This window comes from Rhinatrema bivittatum, chromosome 7 (genome assembly GCF_901001135.1).
Source record: "Rhinatrema bivittatum chromosome 7, aRhiBiv1.1, whole genome shotgun sequence".
NCBI classification, from domain to species: domain Eukaryota; kingdom Metazoa; phylum Chordata; class Amphibia; order Gymnophiona; family Rhinatrematidae; genus Rhinatrema; species Rhinatrema bivittatum.
In genome coordinates this window covers 133493562-133512159 of record NC_042621.1, presented here as the reverse complement: position 1 = coordinate 133512159, position 18598 = coordinate 133493562, and the positions used below count along the sequence as shown (strand labels likewise).

Sequence of the window (18598 nt, the reverse complement as noted above, 5' to 3'; positions counted from 1 at the left end):
TAATGTTTCTTTTTTTTTTCCCATTGTTGCTCTGCATATAGAGGCTGGCTTGTTGTGACTGCTTTCAAGGCAGATTACAATCAATTTAAAAGAAACAATTGCATGTGAAATAACTTACAGTGGTGGTCAATTTCACAGCACAGTCCTTGATCAAAAGTATGGGATGTTAAGTCAGGGGAAAAGGGATCTCAGCAGGGAAGACATTGGCTGAAAAACTATGCCTTAACTAACTTACCTTATTACTTACTCTTGCAACTATGGTGAGCTGTAGAAAGCTTTTCCTCACAGGCTACAAAAAAGAAAGGAAAAACTCACCAAATATCTTTCTCTATTTTTTTTTTAATAACTCTTTATTAACTTTTATGTAATATACAAGGACCATTTACATAAACAAAAAGAAGGCATATTTTGCTTATATAAGAAACACTTACACAATAGGAATTTTTTTTATAAGATATTCACCAAATACAAGCAAAATTCAAGTCCACATCTAGGGGGTTATCAGAGGCAAATTACAAAAACAAAAGAAATTATCTTTAGATATAGCAGCTGTATATATATATTACATACTTTGACTACTATTCCCTGTTAGTAACTAATTGTTCAATATTCACTAAAGATTTATATTTTAAAAAGGTCTCCAAATGAGTTGGATCAAGGAACACACATGATTTCCCTTGACAGGTTATTAAACATTTAGAGGGAAATTTTAGGGGAAAAGTAGCCCCAAGAGAAATTGTACGCTGTTTATAAAAAAAAAGTAGCCCCAAGAGAAATTGTACGCTGTTTATAAAAAAGAAACATTCTTCTACGATATTGTTTCACGAGAGACATCTGGGTATATAAAAACTTTTTGCCCACAAAATTTAACAGATTTAAGTTTAAAGTACTGTTTAAATATTAGATCTTTATTGTTATCTGTTACAAATGTAACCAAAAGTGTAACTCTTTTGGATATAATATCCTGAGAATCTTGAAGGAACTCAGATACATCAAGGCTATTATTTATAACAAGGTTATCATAACCCCCCTCATTACTCCGAGAAGATTTAAATCCGGTGGATAATAGCACTTAGAAAGCATAATTTTTCTAACATGTGAGATTTGTAGAATTTCACCAATATACTTTTTAAACAGTTCCACAGGGGATAATCTAGTTTTTGGAAAATTCACAAACCTTAAATTTGTATGCCTCATTACATTATCAAGCTGTTCTATTCTATTATGTAAGAGCAAACTATCCTTAATATTAGATTCTAATACAGATTGAATATTAGTTGTAATCTGACTTGAAATAACCATTTGGCCCTCGATTGCAGCAATTCTGTGTTCCAAGTCCAAAAACTTTATGGAGGCTTTTGTAGAATAATCAGATAATTGGGAGACAGTTGCGGATAATGCAGTCTCAGTCTGTGAGACTACTCTCCATATGTCTCTTAAGGTTACATTTTCTGGCTCTTCTGGATCACCCAATAGTTGTAATTTGTTCTCTAAATTCAAACCTATAGGCTCTGGAATTTTAACACTCAGTTCGGCGTTCCCAACTTCGGTCCTTAATTCCCCATTAAGCAGGACTTCCGAAACTTGACCCGCAGCTATTGGAGTACTGGTCAATGTTATTACCAAGCGGGCGTCTTGAACATGCTGTTGGGATATCAATTCCAGTGAATTTACATTAGATGGGGATCCTGGAGTCATTAACTCAGTTGGTTTTGAGTAAGGTGCAGGAGGAGGAGTCCTACCACCCATACTTAACAATAGCTCACCTGAGGTTCCAGTTGCTTCCATAGAAACATAGAAACATAGAAATGACGGCAGAAGAAGACCAAACAGCCCATCCAGTCTGCCCAGCAAGCTTCACACATTTTTTTCTCATACTTATCTGTTTCTCTTAGCTCTTTGGTTCTATTACCCTTCCACCCCCACCATTAATGTAGAGAGCAGTGATGGAGCTGCACCCAAGTGAAATATCAAGCTTGATTATAGAAACATAGAAATGACGGCAGAAGAAGACCAAACGGCCCATCCAGTCTGCCCAGCAAGCTTCACACATTTTTTCTCTCATACTTATCTGTTCACTTTTCTCTGTCTGGGCTGTTGTTCTTCTCAGGTGCTGATCCATAGGACCAAATATGGGTGGATTTGTTGGGGGAATTGATGTTACTTTCCCCTTTCTCTTTTTCCCCATAATGACGCAGAGAGAAAAATAGTCAGAAGGAGTGCACGGCTTTGGCGCGCCGCTTAAGTCCTGTAGCACAGGACCCCGGTTGTCCTCCTGCATGCCTGATGAGGGCCAGAGGCACAGCTGCAGAATGGTAGGCAATCCCCCTCCCTCCAACAGCTTAATGTGGGGGTAGACTTCACATTAGTGCATCAGTAAACCTCTTAGCATGAATAAGGTGTCTGCCAGATATCTTTGTGTAGTGGAGATGGTATGCTCTCCCCAGATACCCAAGAGGCACAATTCTGGCTTCATATCTATCGCTTTGGCTAATATTTTGTGACACTCTGATACAACTAGCTGTCAAAAAAGAAGCGACATGTGTACATGATCAACATACACGGATGTAAGAGCCCCAAGAGGCCACAACCCCTCCAACAAAGACCCGACTAAGTTGTAAAAAAGCGAGAATAAAAGGGGGGGTATCTATATGCTCTATGAAGTAGCCTGACCATCACCTCCACTTGGCGTGTGCATAGGGAAACTTTGTGTTCTCATCCAGATATGCTCCCACTGTGAGGGGCCCCAATTGATCTGAAGATCCCTATTCCAGTGCTGGATGAGTTGTAAGGGTGGGTCATGCTTAATTTGACACCGTTGCAGGACTTAATAAAAAAAAATCTCCAGGAAAACATTCCTCTGTGAGGAATGTTTTCCTGGAGAAGTATCTGTTTAAGTGGATCTGGTGCTATGGGTTGCTATCCCTTTCTAATATAACTGTTCAATTCCTCTGTCAGTTTCTGTTAGAAAATGTCAGAATGACACTCTACATCATTTTCCTCCCAGAGGTCTTGAAAGGATTTAAGTGTAGTGTTATCATCTTCCCATAATTGGCCTAGAAATTTTAGACCTGACTTTCTCCACTCCGCAGCATCCCTATAGAGCATGGATGTAACTAACTTATTCCCCTGTATAGGAGTAATTGCAGAGAGATTGCGCCGGCCACTTAAATTTTCTCCTAACAACTTTCCGAATTTTTAGAGTATGGATAGTATGTGAGCTGGCCCCACTAGCCCTCTTGACACTAATAGGGAGGTTTGACTGAGTTAAGAGTGTGGGTAAGTCCACTCCTCCCACCAGCCATGCTTCAGGATGGTACCAAGGCATGGTCTGTTCCCTATGAAGCCACACCTATAAGGCCACAGGCCTAGTAATAAACCTGTAAATTGGGTAGTGCCATTCCTCCCATTTCTTTAGGTCACCAAAGCCTTACATAATTTTATGCGTGCAGGTTTGCCTTTCCATATTAATTTTTTCATGGCCCCATAGAGAATTGGAAAGAACCCCTCTGGTAAATATCATGGAATATGCTGAAACAAGTACATGAACCGAAATAGTATATTCATTTTTAAAACATAGATCCGACCAGCCCAGGATAAAAAATGATCATCCCAGGTCTTGAGGTCTTTCCTGATCTTATTAACCACTGGCAGATAATTGAGGTGGTACAATTCCGCTATCCTGCGCGGTACCCATATACTCAGGATTTTAAAGCCTTCCTTAGCCTTCTTAAATGCCGAGAAGCATCCCGGTATCCTTTCAACCTCCTGAGGTCCTAGAGGGAATATCTCAGATTTAGTATAATAATTTTATATCCAGATAATCTACCATATTCCTCCAAAATAGCCAACAGTCTGGGACCGTAAATCTTAGGGTTAGTCAGATAAATAAGGACGTCATCCGCATAAAGGGAGATGACGCTTCATGCTAGCTACCTGGAATCCCAGTACTTTTGGGGCCTTCCGAATAGTATGTGCCAGGAGTTTGATGGCCAAATTGAAAAGTAGTGGGAAAAGGAAGCAACCCTGCCTAGTATCCCGAGCTATGGGAAAAGACTCGGAACATTAGTTAATATCTTGGCTCGAGGGTGTGCATATAATATTTTAATCCAGTCTCTAAACTCAGCTGGTAGCCCAGACTTCTCGAGAACTAAAAAGGGAAAGGTCACTGAAGACGATCAAATGCCTTTTCTTAGTCTAGCGCAACCACTTCCCTGCAGTACATGTTTACTTTGCCAAAGCAATGAGGTTAAATAGCCCCTTCGTGGTCGAGAGATGTCATTTAATGAAACCTGTTTGATCATCATGGACAAAGGTGGGCATCACCAATTCTAGTCGTAACTGGAGTATTTTCACCAGAATCTTTATATCTGAATTCAACAGAGAAATTGGTCGATAGGAACCAGGGTCTAGTCCATCTCTGCCAGGTTTCTGCAATAAAACAACCACCGCATCAGACATGGTATGAGGGGTGTCCAGATTATCCCTCTAATAATCATATGTCTCTCTTAACCGAGGGGCTACCTCGAAGGGGACTTTTTAAAAAGAAATCCTGGACTTTTACCTTTGGGCAAGCTCATAATAGCTCAATACACCTATCCCTCAGTAATGGGGGCTTTTAGTCTATCTACTTGACTCTTGGTTAACTGTAGGATTCGATTCCCCTTAGATAGTCATCTATCTCCCTTCCTCTGTCATCAAACAAGGCACAATATTTTTAAAATGTCATTAATAACTTGGGAATGATACGTAACCTCTCCCGTAGGGGTCCTGATACTACCTATTACCGTCTGACTATGTCTCTATTTTTGAAAGACTAAGTATGTGTAGCATTTCCTTAAACTCTTTTCTGCAGTCCTGTGTCATTTGATCTGTATTATGCAAGAACTGTGAGTGGTATGGAGATTAAGCCAGTAGTCCCTTGTCTGCATAGTGTAGTGTTGGGAGAAATGGGGCTCATGTCTCAGATGTTGTGGCCACTGAGTCTTATTGTGCCTGTTTAGGGTAGTGGGTGTGCAGCTTGGGGCTACCAAGCTCCTTCATCTTGTGTGGAAAGGGTATAGGAAATCCCTTCCCTCCTTGCTGACCTTTTCAATTTGGGATTGTGTGCACAGGGAATGTGCTGGTACCGAACAAAGACTTTATGCTGTTTATTGTAATAATGTCTGCATTATTACCAAGACCACACTATTTAGGAAATGTTTTAGCTTGGTAAAATTTATAGCAGGAAGAAGGGTGTGAAATCAGTCAATAGTGCTGTTCCAAGTGGAATAAAATTACAACAATGCAAAAGTTTTCTCAAGGCAACAGCTTTATATATGATGAACTTCAGAGGAGTATCAAAACTACAGTCCCCCAACATGGCTGTGTTTCGCCGTAGGGGCTGCATCGGGAGGGACCGACGAACAATTTCCAAAGGGTATTATCTATACAGAAGACAAAAATCTAAATAAGAACAGCAGCATATATTACAACTAGCAATAGACAACATCTGATACAGAGCACATACCCAAATCAAAGATGTTAAATGTATAAGTGATTTAAAGGGGAGGCATCCGGTAAAAGAACTGAAGAAAGATAAAGTAAAACTATAATAAAACTATAATAGAAAAAAATATGGTAGTAAATGTAAGGCTTAAGCATATCTCATATGGCTTATAGGTTTACAAATTCAAGGGTGCTGTAAAAAATGTAAAAATTATTAGAAAAATCCATTAGAAAAAGTTAATTAAAAAAGGAACGTAATGAGCTTCATGAAAATAAGGAGCCTACTGTGAAAGAGGTGCAATATTTCAACAAGTGTTGGGTAAGGTATCCGGTTTAACCTACAAAAAGATAGTCACACATAAGTCACACGGTAATAAGATGCGCCACAGAGGAAAGTGAAAAGAAAGAAGATAAACTAAAAACCTCCAAGAACGTACCAACGGAGTTAAATGTAAAGACCTGCTGAATGTACAACAGCGGAATGCCTATGTAAAAGGAATACCTAAGCATTGTTAAAATTTTCAAGAAAGCCCACCAAAAAATCATGGGGCAGTCACAAGTGGAATAGAAACGAGAGATGACAAAATGTCAGTGTTTAAAAGGTCAGAGAGAGAAGGCTTGAGAGAAGAAAAGGACCTCAAAGGGAACTGTTATTGAAGGTAAATGTAGAGAATACCTCATAGGGCACTGAACTGACCAAATAGGAACGCACCAAATAGAGAACTAAAACCAGAACTAACCCCTGTGATTGTATACAAACCGAATAGAAGGCTGAGACTACCAGAATAAGAAAATAAAGGAGAATAATTTATAAAAAGAATACAAAGATGGGAATTGCAGAGGGGAAACAAACACAGAAAAAGGAGGAGGAAACCGACAGATAATAAGAAATTTGGAGCCAGAAAATTTTACAAATAGACAGACCATTCTATTTCTTTATTAAGGCACGCAGATATTAAGGAGTTGTTTGAAAATCCAGCATTGTTCATGGTCAATTAATGAGCTTGAAAAATTGCCTCCTCAACTAGGAACGGGGACAATATATTCAAGCGCAAAAAACCTCAGATCAGCAATAGAATGAGAAAAAGACAGCCAATGGGCAACAAATGGAGCCTCTGTGCGGCCTGATCGATGGCAGGATCTGTGTTTGATTATCTTAGTCTTTAATGGGCAAACCGTTTTGCCAACATAAATCAAGAGGCAAGGGCATAATATCACATATCATGCCTCTTGTAGTACGATAAAGAGGTGTGATGTAATGGATACAGTTTATCTGTAGTGGGATGTATGACTTCAACAAGTGAAAGCAACAGAGGGCAAACTGAACATTATAAACATGGATGATGACCAGTAGCTGGAGGGGAAGGTTGAAATGAGCATGGTAATTCACCAGCCGATCATGGATATTACGGCCCCAACAAAAAGCAATCTAGGAATGTCATTAAACACTGGGTGCAGACTAAGAAAAGACCAATGTTATTGAATAATCTGGCATACCTTATTTGTTCTATCTGAGAATGGAAGAACTCGGGTTATGCGTTCAGAAGGTTCTTGTTGACGAGGAATGAATAATAAACCTCTGGCTTTAGTTCTCTATTTGGTCATTCCTATTTAGTCAGTTCAGCTCCCTATGAGGTATTCTCTACACTTACCATTCAATTTCAGTTCCCTTTTAGGTCCTCTTTCTCTCTGGTCTTTTCTCTCTCTGACCCTTTGAATGCTGACATATTTTGTCATGTCTCTTTACTATTCCACTTGTGATTGTCCCATGATTATTTGGTGGGCTTTCTTACAAATTTTAAAAATGCCCAAGTATCCCCTTTACAGTAGGTGTTCCACTGTTGTACATGCGGAAGGTCTTTACATTTATCTCCATTGGTACGTACATTTTATGGTGTTCTTTGAGTGTTTCAGTTTATCTTCTTTCTTTTCACTTTTCTCCATGGCACATCTTATTACCGTGTGACTTTCTTTTTTTAGGATAAACCATAAACCTTACCCGACACTAGTTGAAATGTTGCACCTCTTTCATGGTAGGCTCCTTATTTTCACGAAACTCATTAAATTCGTTTTTTTAATTTTTTCTAATAGATTTTTCTAATTTTTATATTTTTTACAGCACTCTTGAATTTGTGAACCTATAAGCCATATGAGGTATGTTTAAGATTATAGTTTTGCTTTATCTTTCTTCAGTTCTTTTACAGGATGCCTCCCCTTTAAATCACTTATACATTTAACATCTTTGATTTGGGTATGTGCTCTGTATCAGACGTTGTCTATTGCTAGTTGTAATAAATGCCGTTGTTCTTATTTAGATTTTTGTCTTCTGTATAGATAATACCCTTTGGAAATTGTTCTTCAAGGGTCCCTCCCGATGCAGCCCCTATGGCAAAAGAAGGCTGTATTGGGGGACTGTACTTTTGATACTCCTGAAGTTCATCATATAAAGCTATTGCCTTGAGAAAACCTTTGCATTGTTGTAATCTTTTTCCACTTGGAACAGCACTACTGATTGGTTTCACACCCTTCTTCCTGCTGGGTGCACTTTTGTATGATCCATAGTTACTCCACACTATCTTTTTGCAATTTGCTTGGTAAAATTTATTACATAGCATGTTAAATACACATTTTCTTAGCATACAGTCAGATGAATCCAGAACAAGTGGGTTATGCACGCCTAACAGCAGATGGAGACAGAGCAAGCTGATGTCATAGTACATAATCCCCTGCAGTAATCTAGCCTGTCAGTATTCTCAGTCTCCAGCAGATGGTTGATGTGCACCCTACTGGGGATTACTTCAGTTTTCAGAAAGAGGATTTAGGAAATAGAACTAACACCCCACACTCCTGCGATATCAAATGGTCCCTTCCCCAATTGAGATTTCCTGAGGTGACTTCCATCATCCCCCAAAGGTGTGCCTTGGTCAGGTAGCTGGTTTTGCCAGCGTGGACTTAGCTGCTTGAGCAGCTGAAAGGTAGTGGGTGCAGGAAGCTGAGCATAGCGGTGATGGCACATGTCCTCTTCCCCCGCAGCTGGAGACTGTCTCTGTGCTCAGCAAGGTAAGACTGAGCTCCAGTAAGTTTAAAATATACAGAGACTTAGCAGGAGGTTTTACTGTGCAGGGCTTCCTCCCGTTCGGACTCTGAGCTTGGCGTGCTGTTTGAACGTTCGTCTCACTCCATGGGAGGTCGAGGGATGCTTGGTGGGTTCAGCAGCCTCTGTTGGCTAGCCCTGCTTCGAGGTCGCAACAGCTTTTTGTGTGCTTTCTGAGGCTGACCTCTACAGGCTTGTTGGTCCATGTGCATCTCGCTGTGAGTCCAGTTGTGTGCCTAGTTGTTGGGCACACAGTAAAGCCTTGAATTCTGAGCACCCATGTTCAGTGCCACCTATTGGCCACATGCTTATGTCAGCATTCAAGTGGCTGTGCGCTTAAGTTATTTTGTGTGCTTTCATTTTGGCTGCTTGGGTGTGCGCCTAGGTGTGTGCACTAAATTCATGGACGCATAATTTTTGAGTGCATAGTGGAGCGCCTAGGTGTGCGTTCGTACATTTTTTTTGGGGCACCTAGTTGCACACCTATATTTAAAAAAAAAAAAAAAAAAATACAGCTTGACACACATCTCCGCCTACCACTCAGCAAATGGTCGGCCATTATAGTGCCTGTGCCTAAGAAGCCTATGCATCTCTCTGCATTGCTTGTCATATTCAGGTGTCTCAGCTAGGAATGCCTGCTGAATTGTGCCAATGCTGTTTGGAGGCTCAGGCAGAATTGTCTTTCTCTGATTTCGCTATGCCTGGTTCTTCTCATGCGGATATGAGTCTGGATAAAGATGTCTCAGGTGGGGCACCTGAATTTGGAGCTCCCCTAGCTGATTCCCTCAGCAGGTACCTCCCAGTCTGGATGCTTCTACTTTTTCCTGGGTAGAATTTTTTCCAGGGTTTACAATCTTTTCTTCAGGAGCAGTCCTCTGTTCTGTCCCATGCTCCTAGAGCAGAGGCACAGATAGGAACCCTGCCTGGACCTTCTGTTCCACGCCGGAGTACCACCCCCACCCCGAGCGACAGCGGCTCCTCTGGCTGGAAATCTGGATGGCACGGATGACACCGTTCCTGCCTCTCTTGAGGATGGGGAAATCCCCCACCCAGATTGGAACAGTATAGAACTATATTGCGTTTCTTTCACAGGGATGAACTGCCAACCTTGATTTCCAAGACCTTGACCATGCTTGGCGTTCCTGAAGAAGATCCCATGTCTGAGCTGAAGAAAAATCCTATTTTGCTTTCCTTGCATAAAGCTTCTTGTTTTTTTCCCTGTGTTGGAAGTCATTCAAGAATTGATTGATCTTGAGTGGGGTACCCCAGAGGCTAATTTCAAAGGGGGTCAGATTTTGGAAGGGCTATATCCTCTGGACCCAGTGATGAGAGAGTGCTTAATTTTCCGAAGATAGTTGCACTAGTGAGTGCAGTCTCCAAGTAGACCACTATTCCGTGGAAGGAGGAGTGGCCTTGAAGGATGCTCATGATAGAAAGATTGAGTCTATCCTTAAACAGGTGTTTGAAGTTGTGGCAATGTCCTTGCAGATTGCTTCTTGTTGTTCCTTGGTGGCTCGCTCTTGTTTGCTTCTCTCCCAGGAAGTTGATGACTCTGGAGTAAATCCCTGGTCAGTTATTGAACCAGCTGCTGCCGTTTTGGCTGATATGGGTTGTGATTTGGTCTGTACTTCGGCTAGAGGGGGTGGCTTTAGTTGTGGTGGCCAGGAGGCAGTTATGGTTGAGAAATTGGTTGGCCGATACAACCTCCAAGGCTAATCTCACTAAATTGCGTTTTCATGGATTGCTCTTGTTTGGCAGCGAGTTGGATAAACTGGCCAGTAAATGGGGCAATTCTCCAGTTCCTCATTTGCTGGAAGATAAGAGGCAGGAGCAGCACTCCCTTGTCATGAGAGGTCGATCTAGGGGATCCAGGTGTTTTCATCCCTATAGCGGAGCGACATTTCAGAGGACTCCTCCCTTTGTTAGATCTCTGTTCTTTTGTCCGAGATAGCCCAGACGAAGTACAGGCTCGGGTGGTGGTCCCTCTGGAACCTCCCAATAAAGGTTTTCCGACCCAACCCTGGGAACAGGAGATAGGGGGTCGCTTCTCTCTCTCTTATTAGAGGTGGGTCGAGATCACATCGGATCAGTGGGTCCTGGAGGTGATGATAAAAAGGTTATGTGATGGAGTTTCGCAGTATTCCTTGGGACATGTTCATGGCATCTCCCTGCCCCCTTCCCACAGAAGAAGTCAGAGGGCTGTGGACCCAGTGCCTGTGTCTCAAGAAAATATGGGGCGATATTCCATTTATTTTGTTGTGCCAAAGAAGGTGGGTTCTTTTTGTCCCATTCTGGTTCTCAAAGGCGTCAACTGTCATCTGCGAGTGAGGCATTTTTGCATGGAAACATTGTGCTCGGTGATAATGGCTTTGCAGTTGGGGGAATTTATGACCTCTCTGGATCTGTTAGAGGCATATCTTCACATTCCCGTTTGACTAGAGCAACAATGCTTCCTGCGGTTCGCAGTTCTGGGATGCCATTTTCAGTTTTGGGTGCCGCCCTTTGGTTTGGCCATCGCCCCCAGAACCTTTTCCAAGGTAATGGTGGTAATTGTGGCAGTGTTGAGAGAGAATGGAATCCTGGTACACCCGTATTTGGACAACTGGCTGATTTGTGCCAAATCGCTGGAGGAGTCCCTGGTAACTCGCAAGGTGATTTTCCTGTTGCGGGAGCTCGGCTGGGTGGTTAACCTAGCCAAGAACAGTCTTCAGCCTATTCAGTCGCTGGAATACCTGGGGATTCGGTTCGACATGCAGCAAGGCAAGGTGTTCCTGCCAGAAACTCAAATTCCAAAGTTGCTAGCTCAAATCCGTCTGAGCACTCTGCGCCTGACTATATGGTCTTACCTACAGGTGCTTGACTTAATGACGGCAACCTTGGAAGTGGTACCATGGGCGAGGGCACATATGCGTCCTCTTCAGCGCTCCTTGCTGTCTTGGTGGAATCTGCAGTCTCAAGACTATTTGGCACGGCTCCACCTGCCAATGGAAATCTCCTTCCAACTGCAGTGGTGGCTGCAGGCAGATCTACGGAAGGGGAGTCTCCTTGTCCCCACTGGACTGGCTAGTACTGACAATGGATGCGAGCCTACTAGGTTAGGGAACTTACTGTCAGAAGCTGAGGGCGCAGGAGTGCAGAAGAGCCTCTCTGGAACATCAGTCGGCTAGAAGCCAGGGCTGTGCAGTTAGCATGCTTGCAGTTCATCGACAGGCTGCAAGGTTGATCAGTCCGAATAATGTCTGACAATGCACAACGACCGTGGCTTACATCAATCAGCAGGGAGGTACCAAGAGCCAGTAGGTGTCGCTAGAAATAGATCACCTTATAGAGGTGCGCTTCCAGATGATATCAACCTTGCACACTGCAGGCAAAGACAATGTCAGAGCACTCTTTCTCAGTAGAGAGAGTCTGGACCCAGGAGAGTGGATGGAGTCAAATGTGTTTCAGCTGATTTTGGATCGTTGGGGTCTCCCATTCCTGGACCTGTTGGCAACTCTGCGCAACGAAAAAGTTCCACGATTCTTCATATGCAGAAGAGATCCAAAGTAATTGGGGATGGAAGCCCTAGTGCAGGAGTGGCCGGAAGACAAGTTGCTGTATACTTTTCCTTCATGGCCCATGTTGGGCAGATTGATTTGAAGGATCGAATGCCACATTGGCCCAGGAGACCGTGGTATGCAGATCTGCGGAGGCTTCTGGTGGATTTGCCTCTTCAGCGTCTGATGCACAAGAGCCTGTTGCAATAGGGACCTATCCTTCATGAAGATCTGACACAATTTTGTCTTATGTTATGGCCCTTGAAAGGGCTCACTTGCTGAAATGTGGATACTCTGCGGCAGTGATTTCCACCTTAAGAACATAAGAAATTGCTATGCTGGGTCAGACCAAGGGTCCATCAAGCCCAGCATCCTGTTTCCAACAGAGGCCAAAACCAGGCCACAAGAACCTGGCAATTACCCAAACACTAAGAAGAACCCATGCTACTGATGCAATTAATAGCAGTGGCTTTTCCCTAAGTATAATTGATTAATAGCCATTAATGGACTTCGCCTCCAAGAACTTATCCAAACCTTTTTTGAACCCAGCTACACTAACTGCACTAACCACATTCTCTGGCAACAAATTCTAGAGCGTTATTGTGCGTTGAGTGAAAAAGAATTTTCTCCGATTAGTCTTAAATGTGCTACTTGCTAACTTCATGGAATGCCCCCTAGTCCTATTATTCGAAAGTGTAAATAACCGAGTCACATCTACTCGTTCAAGACCTCTCATGATCTTAAAGACCTCTATCATATCCCCCTTCAGCCGTCTCTTCTCCAAGCTGAACAACCCTAACCTCTTCAGCCTTTCTTCATAGGGGAGCTGTTCCATCCCCTTTATCATTTTGGTTGCCCTTCTCTATACCTTCTCTATCGCAACTATCTTTTTTGAGATGCGGCGACCAGAATTGTACAAAGTATTCAAGGTGCGGTCTCACCATGGAGCGATACAGAGGCATTATGACATTTTCCGTTCTATTAACCATTCCCTTCCTAATAATTCCTAACATTCTGTTTGCTTTTTTGACTGCTGCAGCACACTGAGCCGACTATTTTAAAGTAGTATCCACTATGATGCCTAGATCTTTTTCCTGGGTGGTAGCTCCTAATATGGAACCTAACATTGTGTAACTACAGCAAGGGTTATTTTTCCCTATATGCAACACCTTGCACTTGTCCACATTAAATTTCATCTGCCATTTGGATGCCCAATCTTCCAGTCTTGCAAGGTCCTCCTGTAATGTATCACAGTCTGCTTGTGATTTAACTACTCTGAATAATTTTGTATCATCCGCAAATCTGATAACCTCACTGGTCGTATTCCTTTCCAGATCATTTATATATATATATATTGAAAAGCACCGGTCCAAGTACAGATCCCTGAGGCACTCCACTATTTACCCTTTTCCACTGAGAAAATTGACCATTTAATCCTACTCTGTTTCCTGTCTTTTTAACCAGTTTGTAATCCACGAAAGGACATCGCCTCCTATCCCATGACTTTTTAGTTTTCTTAGAAGCCTCTCATGAGGGACTTTGTCAAATGCTTCTGAAAATCCAAATACACTACATCTACTGATTCACCTTTATCCACATGTTTATTAACCCCTTCAAAAAAATGAAGCAGATTTGTTAGGCAAGACTTCCCTTGGGTAAATCCATGTTGACTGTGTCCCATTAAATCATGTCTTTCTATATGCTCTACGATTTTGATCTTGAGAATAGTTTCCACAATTTTTCCTTGTTAAGAGCTAGAAAGTTCTCCACTTCCTTGGCCTATGTGTGAATTTGGCGAGTGTATGAGGCCTCGTGTGCAGATTGAGGTGTTCCTTCCTTCCTTGGTCAAGATTCCGCTTATTTTGGAACTTTTGCAGGATGGCTTGAATAAAGGCTTGGCTCTTTAATTCCTTAAATGTAGAAGTAGCAGCTCTCCCCTGTTTCACAGGTCAGGTAAATGGTGGATTCTTGTCTGCCACTCCTGATGTGGCCCGTTTTTCTGAAAAGTGTGAAACGTCTTCGTCCGTCCTTGAAGTTTCCGGTGCACCTATGGAGTCTTAATTTGGTCTTGGATTTTTTGGCAGGCTATACATTTAGACCACTGTTCCATGTGGCAATTTGTTTGGCACAGAAGGTTTCCGAACTGCAACTATGTACTGTTCCTTCCTTTTTACTGAAGGTGGTCACTGAGTTTCACTTGAATCAGACCATCTCTCTGCTGACTCTGGATAAAGAGAGGGATGCAGAGGAATATAGTCTATTGCGACCCTTGGATTTCAAGGAAACATTGTCAGGTATGTGGAGGTTACTGATCCTTTGTGGACATCTGATCATCTGTTTGTCCTTCACAGCCGTACTAGACAGGGAGAGCCAGCCTTGTGGGCTACAATAGGATTAAGGAGGTGGTCACGGCTGCATATGTGGATGCTGTGAAGCTGATACCTAGTCGGGTTCGGGCTCATTCCCCTTGGGCTCAGGCGTGTCATGGGCAGAAGTTAGATAATCTTCTGTCGACATTTGCCGAGCTGCAGCATGGTCCTCCTTTCACACCTTTTCCAGGTATTATCACCTGGATGTTCAGGCCTGGGGCGGGTGCGGCGTTTGCATGTGCGGTTTTGACTGGAGTGCAGGCAGCCTCCCACCCTATTCGGGAGTAGCTTGGGTACATCCCATTTGTTCTGGATTCATCTGACTGGATGCTAAGAAATGAGAAATGACTACTTACCTGATAATTTCCTTTTCTTTAGGACAGTCAGATGAATCCAGAACAAGTGAGATGTACCCAAGCTACTCCCGAGCATGGTCTGTTCTGCAGGCCTTAGGTTCAGGGCAACAGTCTTGAATGTAATACCTTGGATGCAGACCTATATGTGTCTCATTCAATTTGCTACTCTTTGAATGATATCCAGTAGTCCAATGTTGCAAGGCTACATTCTCTCTCTGGGGAGGTTAGGAGATGGAGCAATTGATTTTCATTGTCTCCTAGTGTTATTATGTTATGTTCTTATATGAGCTCAGTGTTGCCTGTTGGCTGAATGTTGACATGATTATCTGTTTTTTTTTTTTTGTTTTTAATCGTTTTTTTGTGCTAGTCATCTAGGTGAGTATATGAGTCCACAGGAAGTTAATTCATCACAGCAACAATCAAAAACGGATTTTACAAGCTACATACTCTAAAAAGAATCAAGCTGCTATTGCACCCACATGACTTCCGGACAGTGCTACAAGCCACTATATTGTCAAAACTAGATTACTGCAACGCCATACTACTGGGTCTCCCCAAAAGCAGCATACAACCACTACAGATGCTTCAAAATGCGGCTGCACGCTTCCTCGCTAACACACACCGCCATGAACACATTACACCTGCCCTCATGTTCCTACACTGGCTCCCGGTAGCATCTAGGATACTATTCAAAGCCCTAACTCTCATTCATAAGTCTATCTATAACCAAGATATGCAATGGTTCTCCGATCAGTTTTTCTTCCGCACATCAAAGAGACCAATAAGAAAAATACACCAAGCCACACTTGCCACCCCTTCTTTAAAACACATCAAACACGTGGCTACTCGAGACCGCTCTTTCACTATTGCCGGAACCAACATCTGGAATAAAATGCCCACAAACTTGCGTCTGGAACCCTGCCATAAGAAATTCAAGCAGAATCTCAAAACCTGGCTGTTTGAACAAGCTTTCGACCAATAATCAACCATCACTGAAACGCCTTTGTACCTATCCATGTTTGTAAGATACTTTTTTAACACTCTTATCTTTCTCTGCCTACTGCTTGTATACCGCTGTTAAGCTCTAGCGATAGATTTCCCCACAATTATATTCATTTAAATCTGCCATTAACTTTTGATCATGCTAATCCATAGATTAAGTGTTTATTGTTCTTATTTTATGCTTAATTTACATATATGTTATGATATATGATATGTTCCATTACTTCTTATTGTCTGTAAAGCCTGTTGCTAATTTACTGTTTATTGTGAACCGAGGTGATGTTATTAACGTGCCGCGGTATATAAAAAACCCACTAAATAAATAAATAAATAGTCTGTCCACAGTTGCTTTTGTGGAGAACACTGGCAGGCTGAGGTCACTGTTGGGGGTATATGTACTGTGATGTCAGCTTGCTCCATCTCCATCTGCTGGTAGGAGTGCATAACCCACTTGTTCTGGATTCATCTGACTGTCCTAAAGAAAAGGAAATTATCAGGTAAGTAGTAATTTCTCAATATATATTTTATCTAGTTGCATGCTAAAATGTTTTAGCACTAGGTTTATTGCACACACCACAAATTAAAAAAACCTCTCATATGTCGAGCTAATATTTATATTTTTTTTCACTAGGAAATTTTGTCAGCAGCTAAAAAATGCAAAGCAGATAACCAGGTATGTTCTTTTGCAGTATAGTTTGAATCTGTGTACCTTTATTTCAATATATGTAAGTTGACTAGGGTAACTATATTACTTTATTCAGGCATAATTTTTGAAGCGCCAGCTAAGAGTAAGCATTGCTTTTGGTGATCACTGCCTATCCTGCAGCAATGACTTTGGCAATGGCCTAGAAAAGTCACCATTTCAGATAATAGTATTATGTTCTTTTCTTACCATACTAACCACCAGTCTTGTTTATGATCAAATCTGAACACTGAGTAATGTTTTAATGCTGCCTTCTAATTGGTTGATCTTTCCTTAGCAACATATTCTTCCATAATCACTATTCCATAAAGATATCAATTACTCATTTTTGAAATCTTAGTCCTAAGTTTGTTATAACTGAATTTTCTTGTGAAACTGAGTTTGTGATGTGACTTGAGGAATCTGCAGCCACAGAAGTTTACTTTTTGATAACTGCATTAAAGATGTATACATCCAGTGCCACCATTTTTTTTTTGTTTTTCTTCTGTAGATTGGAACACCCTCTGTTAAACTCAGTGTGGTAAACCTTCAGCAATATGGTGATTCTAACAGTGTCATTAAGGACCGATTGGCGCAGACTGTGCGGCACAATGCCAAACATCTTTTGGACCCAGTGCGTAAAGTTCATGGGCAAGCCATCCCTTTCCAGCAGCCAAAGTATTTTACTGGAGGCATTATGCGCTGGTATCAAGTGGAGGGAATGGAATGGCTCAGGGTATGTTTCTACTGTGTTCTGCTCACATTTTGGGACCTGACCATGTCTTACCATGTAATAAAGGACTGTTAAATTGTGCAGCATTTTCTCATCTTCCTGTGGACTCATATACTCACCTAGTGCAAGTTTGTGGACTGAATTCTTGTTAGCATGATGCAGTTATTGGGAGTTAGATTTAATAAGTTCAGATAAGTGGGTTATGTCCCCCCTGACAGCAGATGGAGTCAGAAAAAAAGTTCAAAGTTGCCTTTACTCCTTTTATAGAGATCTGGTGCAGCCTTCAGTGCTTCAGTTTCTCTTCAGCAGATGATGTAGGCATGTCGACTAATGCAGTATTTGTGACTCAGAGTCCTGCTTGGGTCCAACATCTCTGAAGAGGCCATGTAGATCTTCCCCACATGTAACAATGTAAGAGGAGAGAAGTCTCAAATATCCCTATGTGACGTGAATTCAACCTGTGCAGATCCCGGTTGAATTCTTGTTTGAGTCTTCTTGCACGTTATAGATAAAGTGATGCTAGGAGTTCCTTTGTTTGGATCCACTGTATGGTATTACCTGGGCTGGTTCAAGATGGGGGGCTACCTGGATTGCAAACTGGTTGACGGACAGAAAACAATGTGTGATGGTAAATGGAACTTACTCTGAAGAGAGAGCGGTGTTGAGTGGAGTGCCGCAGGGATCGGTGTTGGGACCGGTCCTGTTCAATATCTTTGTGAGCGACATTTCGGACAGGATAGAAGGTAAGGTTTGTCTTTTTGTGGATGACACTAAGATCTGCAACAGAGTGGACACGCCGGAAGGAGTGGAGAGAATGAGATGGGATTTAAGGAAGCTGGAAGAATGGTCGAAGATATGGCAGCTGAGATTCAATGCCAAGAAGTGCAGAGTCATGCACATGGGGTGTGGAAATCCGAAAGAACTGTATTCGATGGGGGGCGTAGGGCTGATATGTACGGAGCAGGAGAGAGACCTCGGGGTGATAGTCTCTAATGTTCTGAAGGCAGCGAAACAATGTGACAAGGCAATAGCTAAAGCCAGAAGAATGCTGGGCTGCATAGAGAGAGGAATATAGAGTAAGAAAAGGGAAGTGATAATCCCCTTGTTCAGGTCCTTGGTGAGGCCTCACCTGAAGTACTCTGTTCAGTTCTGGAGACCGTATCTCCAAAGGGACAGAGACAGGATGGAGGCGGTCCAGAGAAGGGCGACCAAAAAGGTGGAAGGTCTTCATAGAATGACTTATGAGGAGAGATTGAAGAATCTAAATATGTACACCCTGGAGGAAAGGAGGAGCAGGGGTGATATGATTCAAACTTTCAGATACTTGAAAGGTTTTAAT

At 42.2% G+C, this 18598-nt stretch overlaps 1 protein-coding gene across 2 annotated transcripts in view; it reads left to right on the top strand.

The window, feature by feature from the left end:
• Positions 1-18598, top strand: part of HELLS (helicase, lymphoid specific) — a 330133-nt gene that overhangs the window by 138473 nt on the left and 173062 nt on the right. For both annotated transcript variants that reach the window (XM_029609169.1, XM_029609168.1), the window contains exons 7-8: positions 16476-16517; positions 17038-17262. In XM_029609169.1, coding sequence (XP_029465029.1) covers positions 16476-16517; positions 17038-17262 — 267 coding nt within the window. The remainder of the gene's footprint in view (positions 1-16475; positions 16518-17037; positions 17263-18598) is intronic.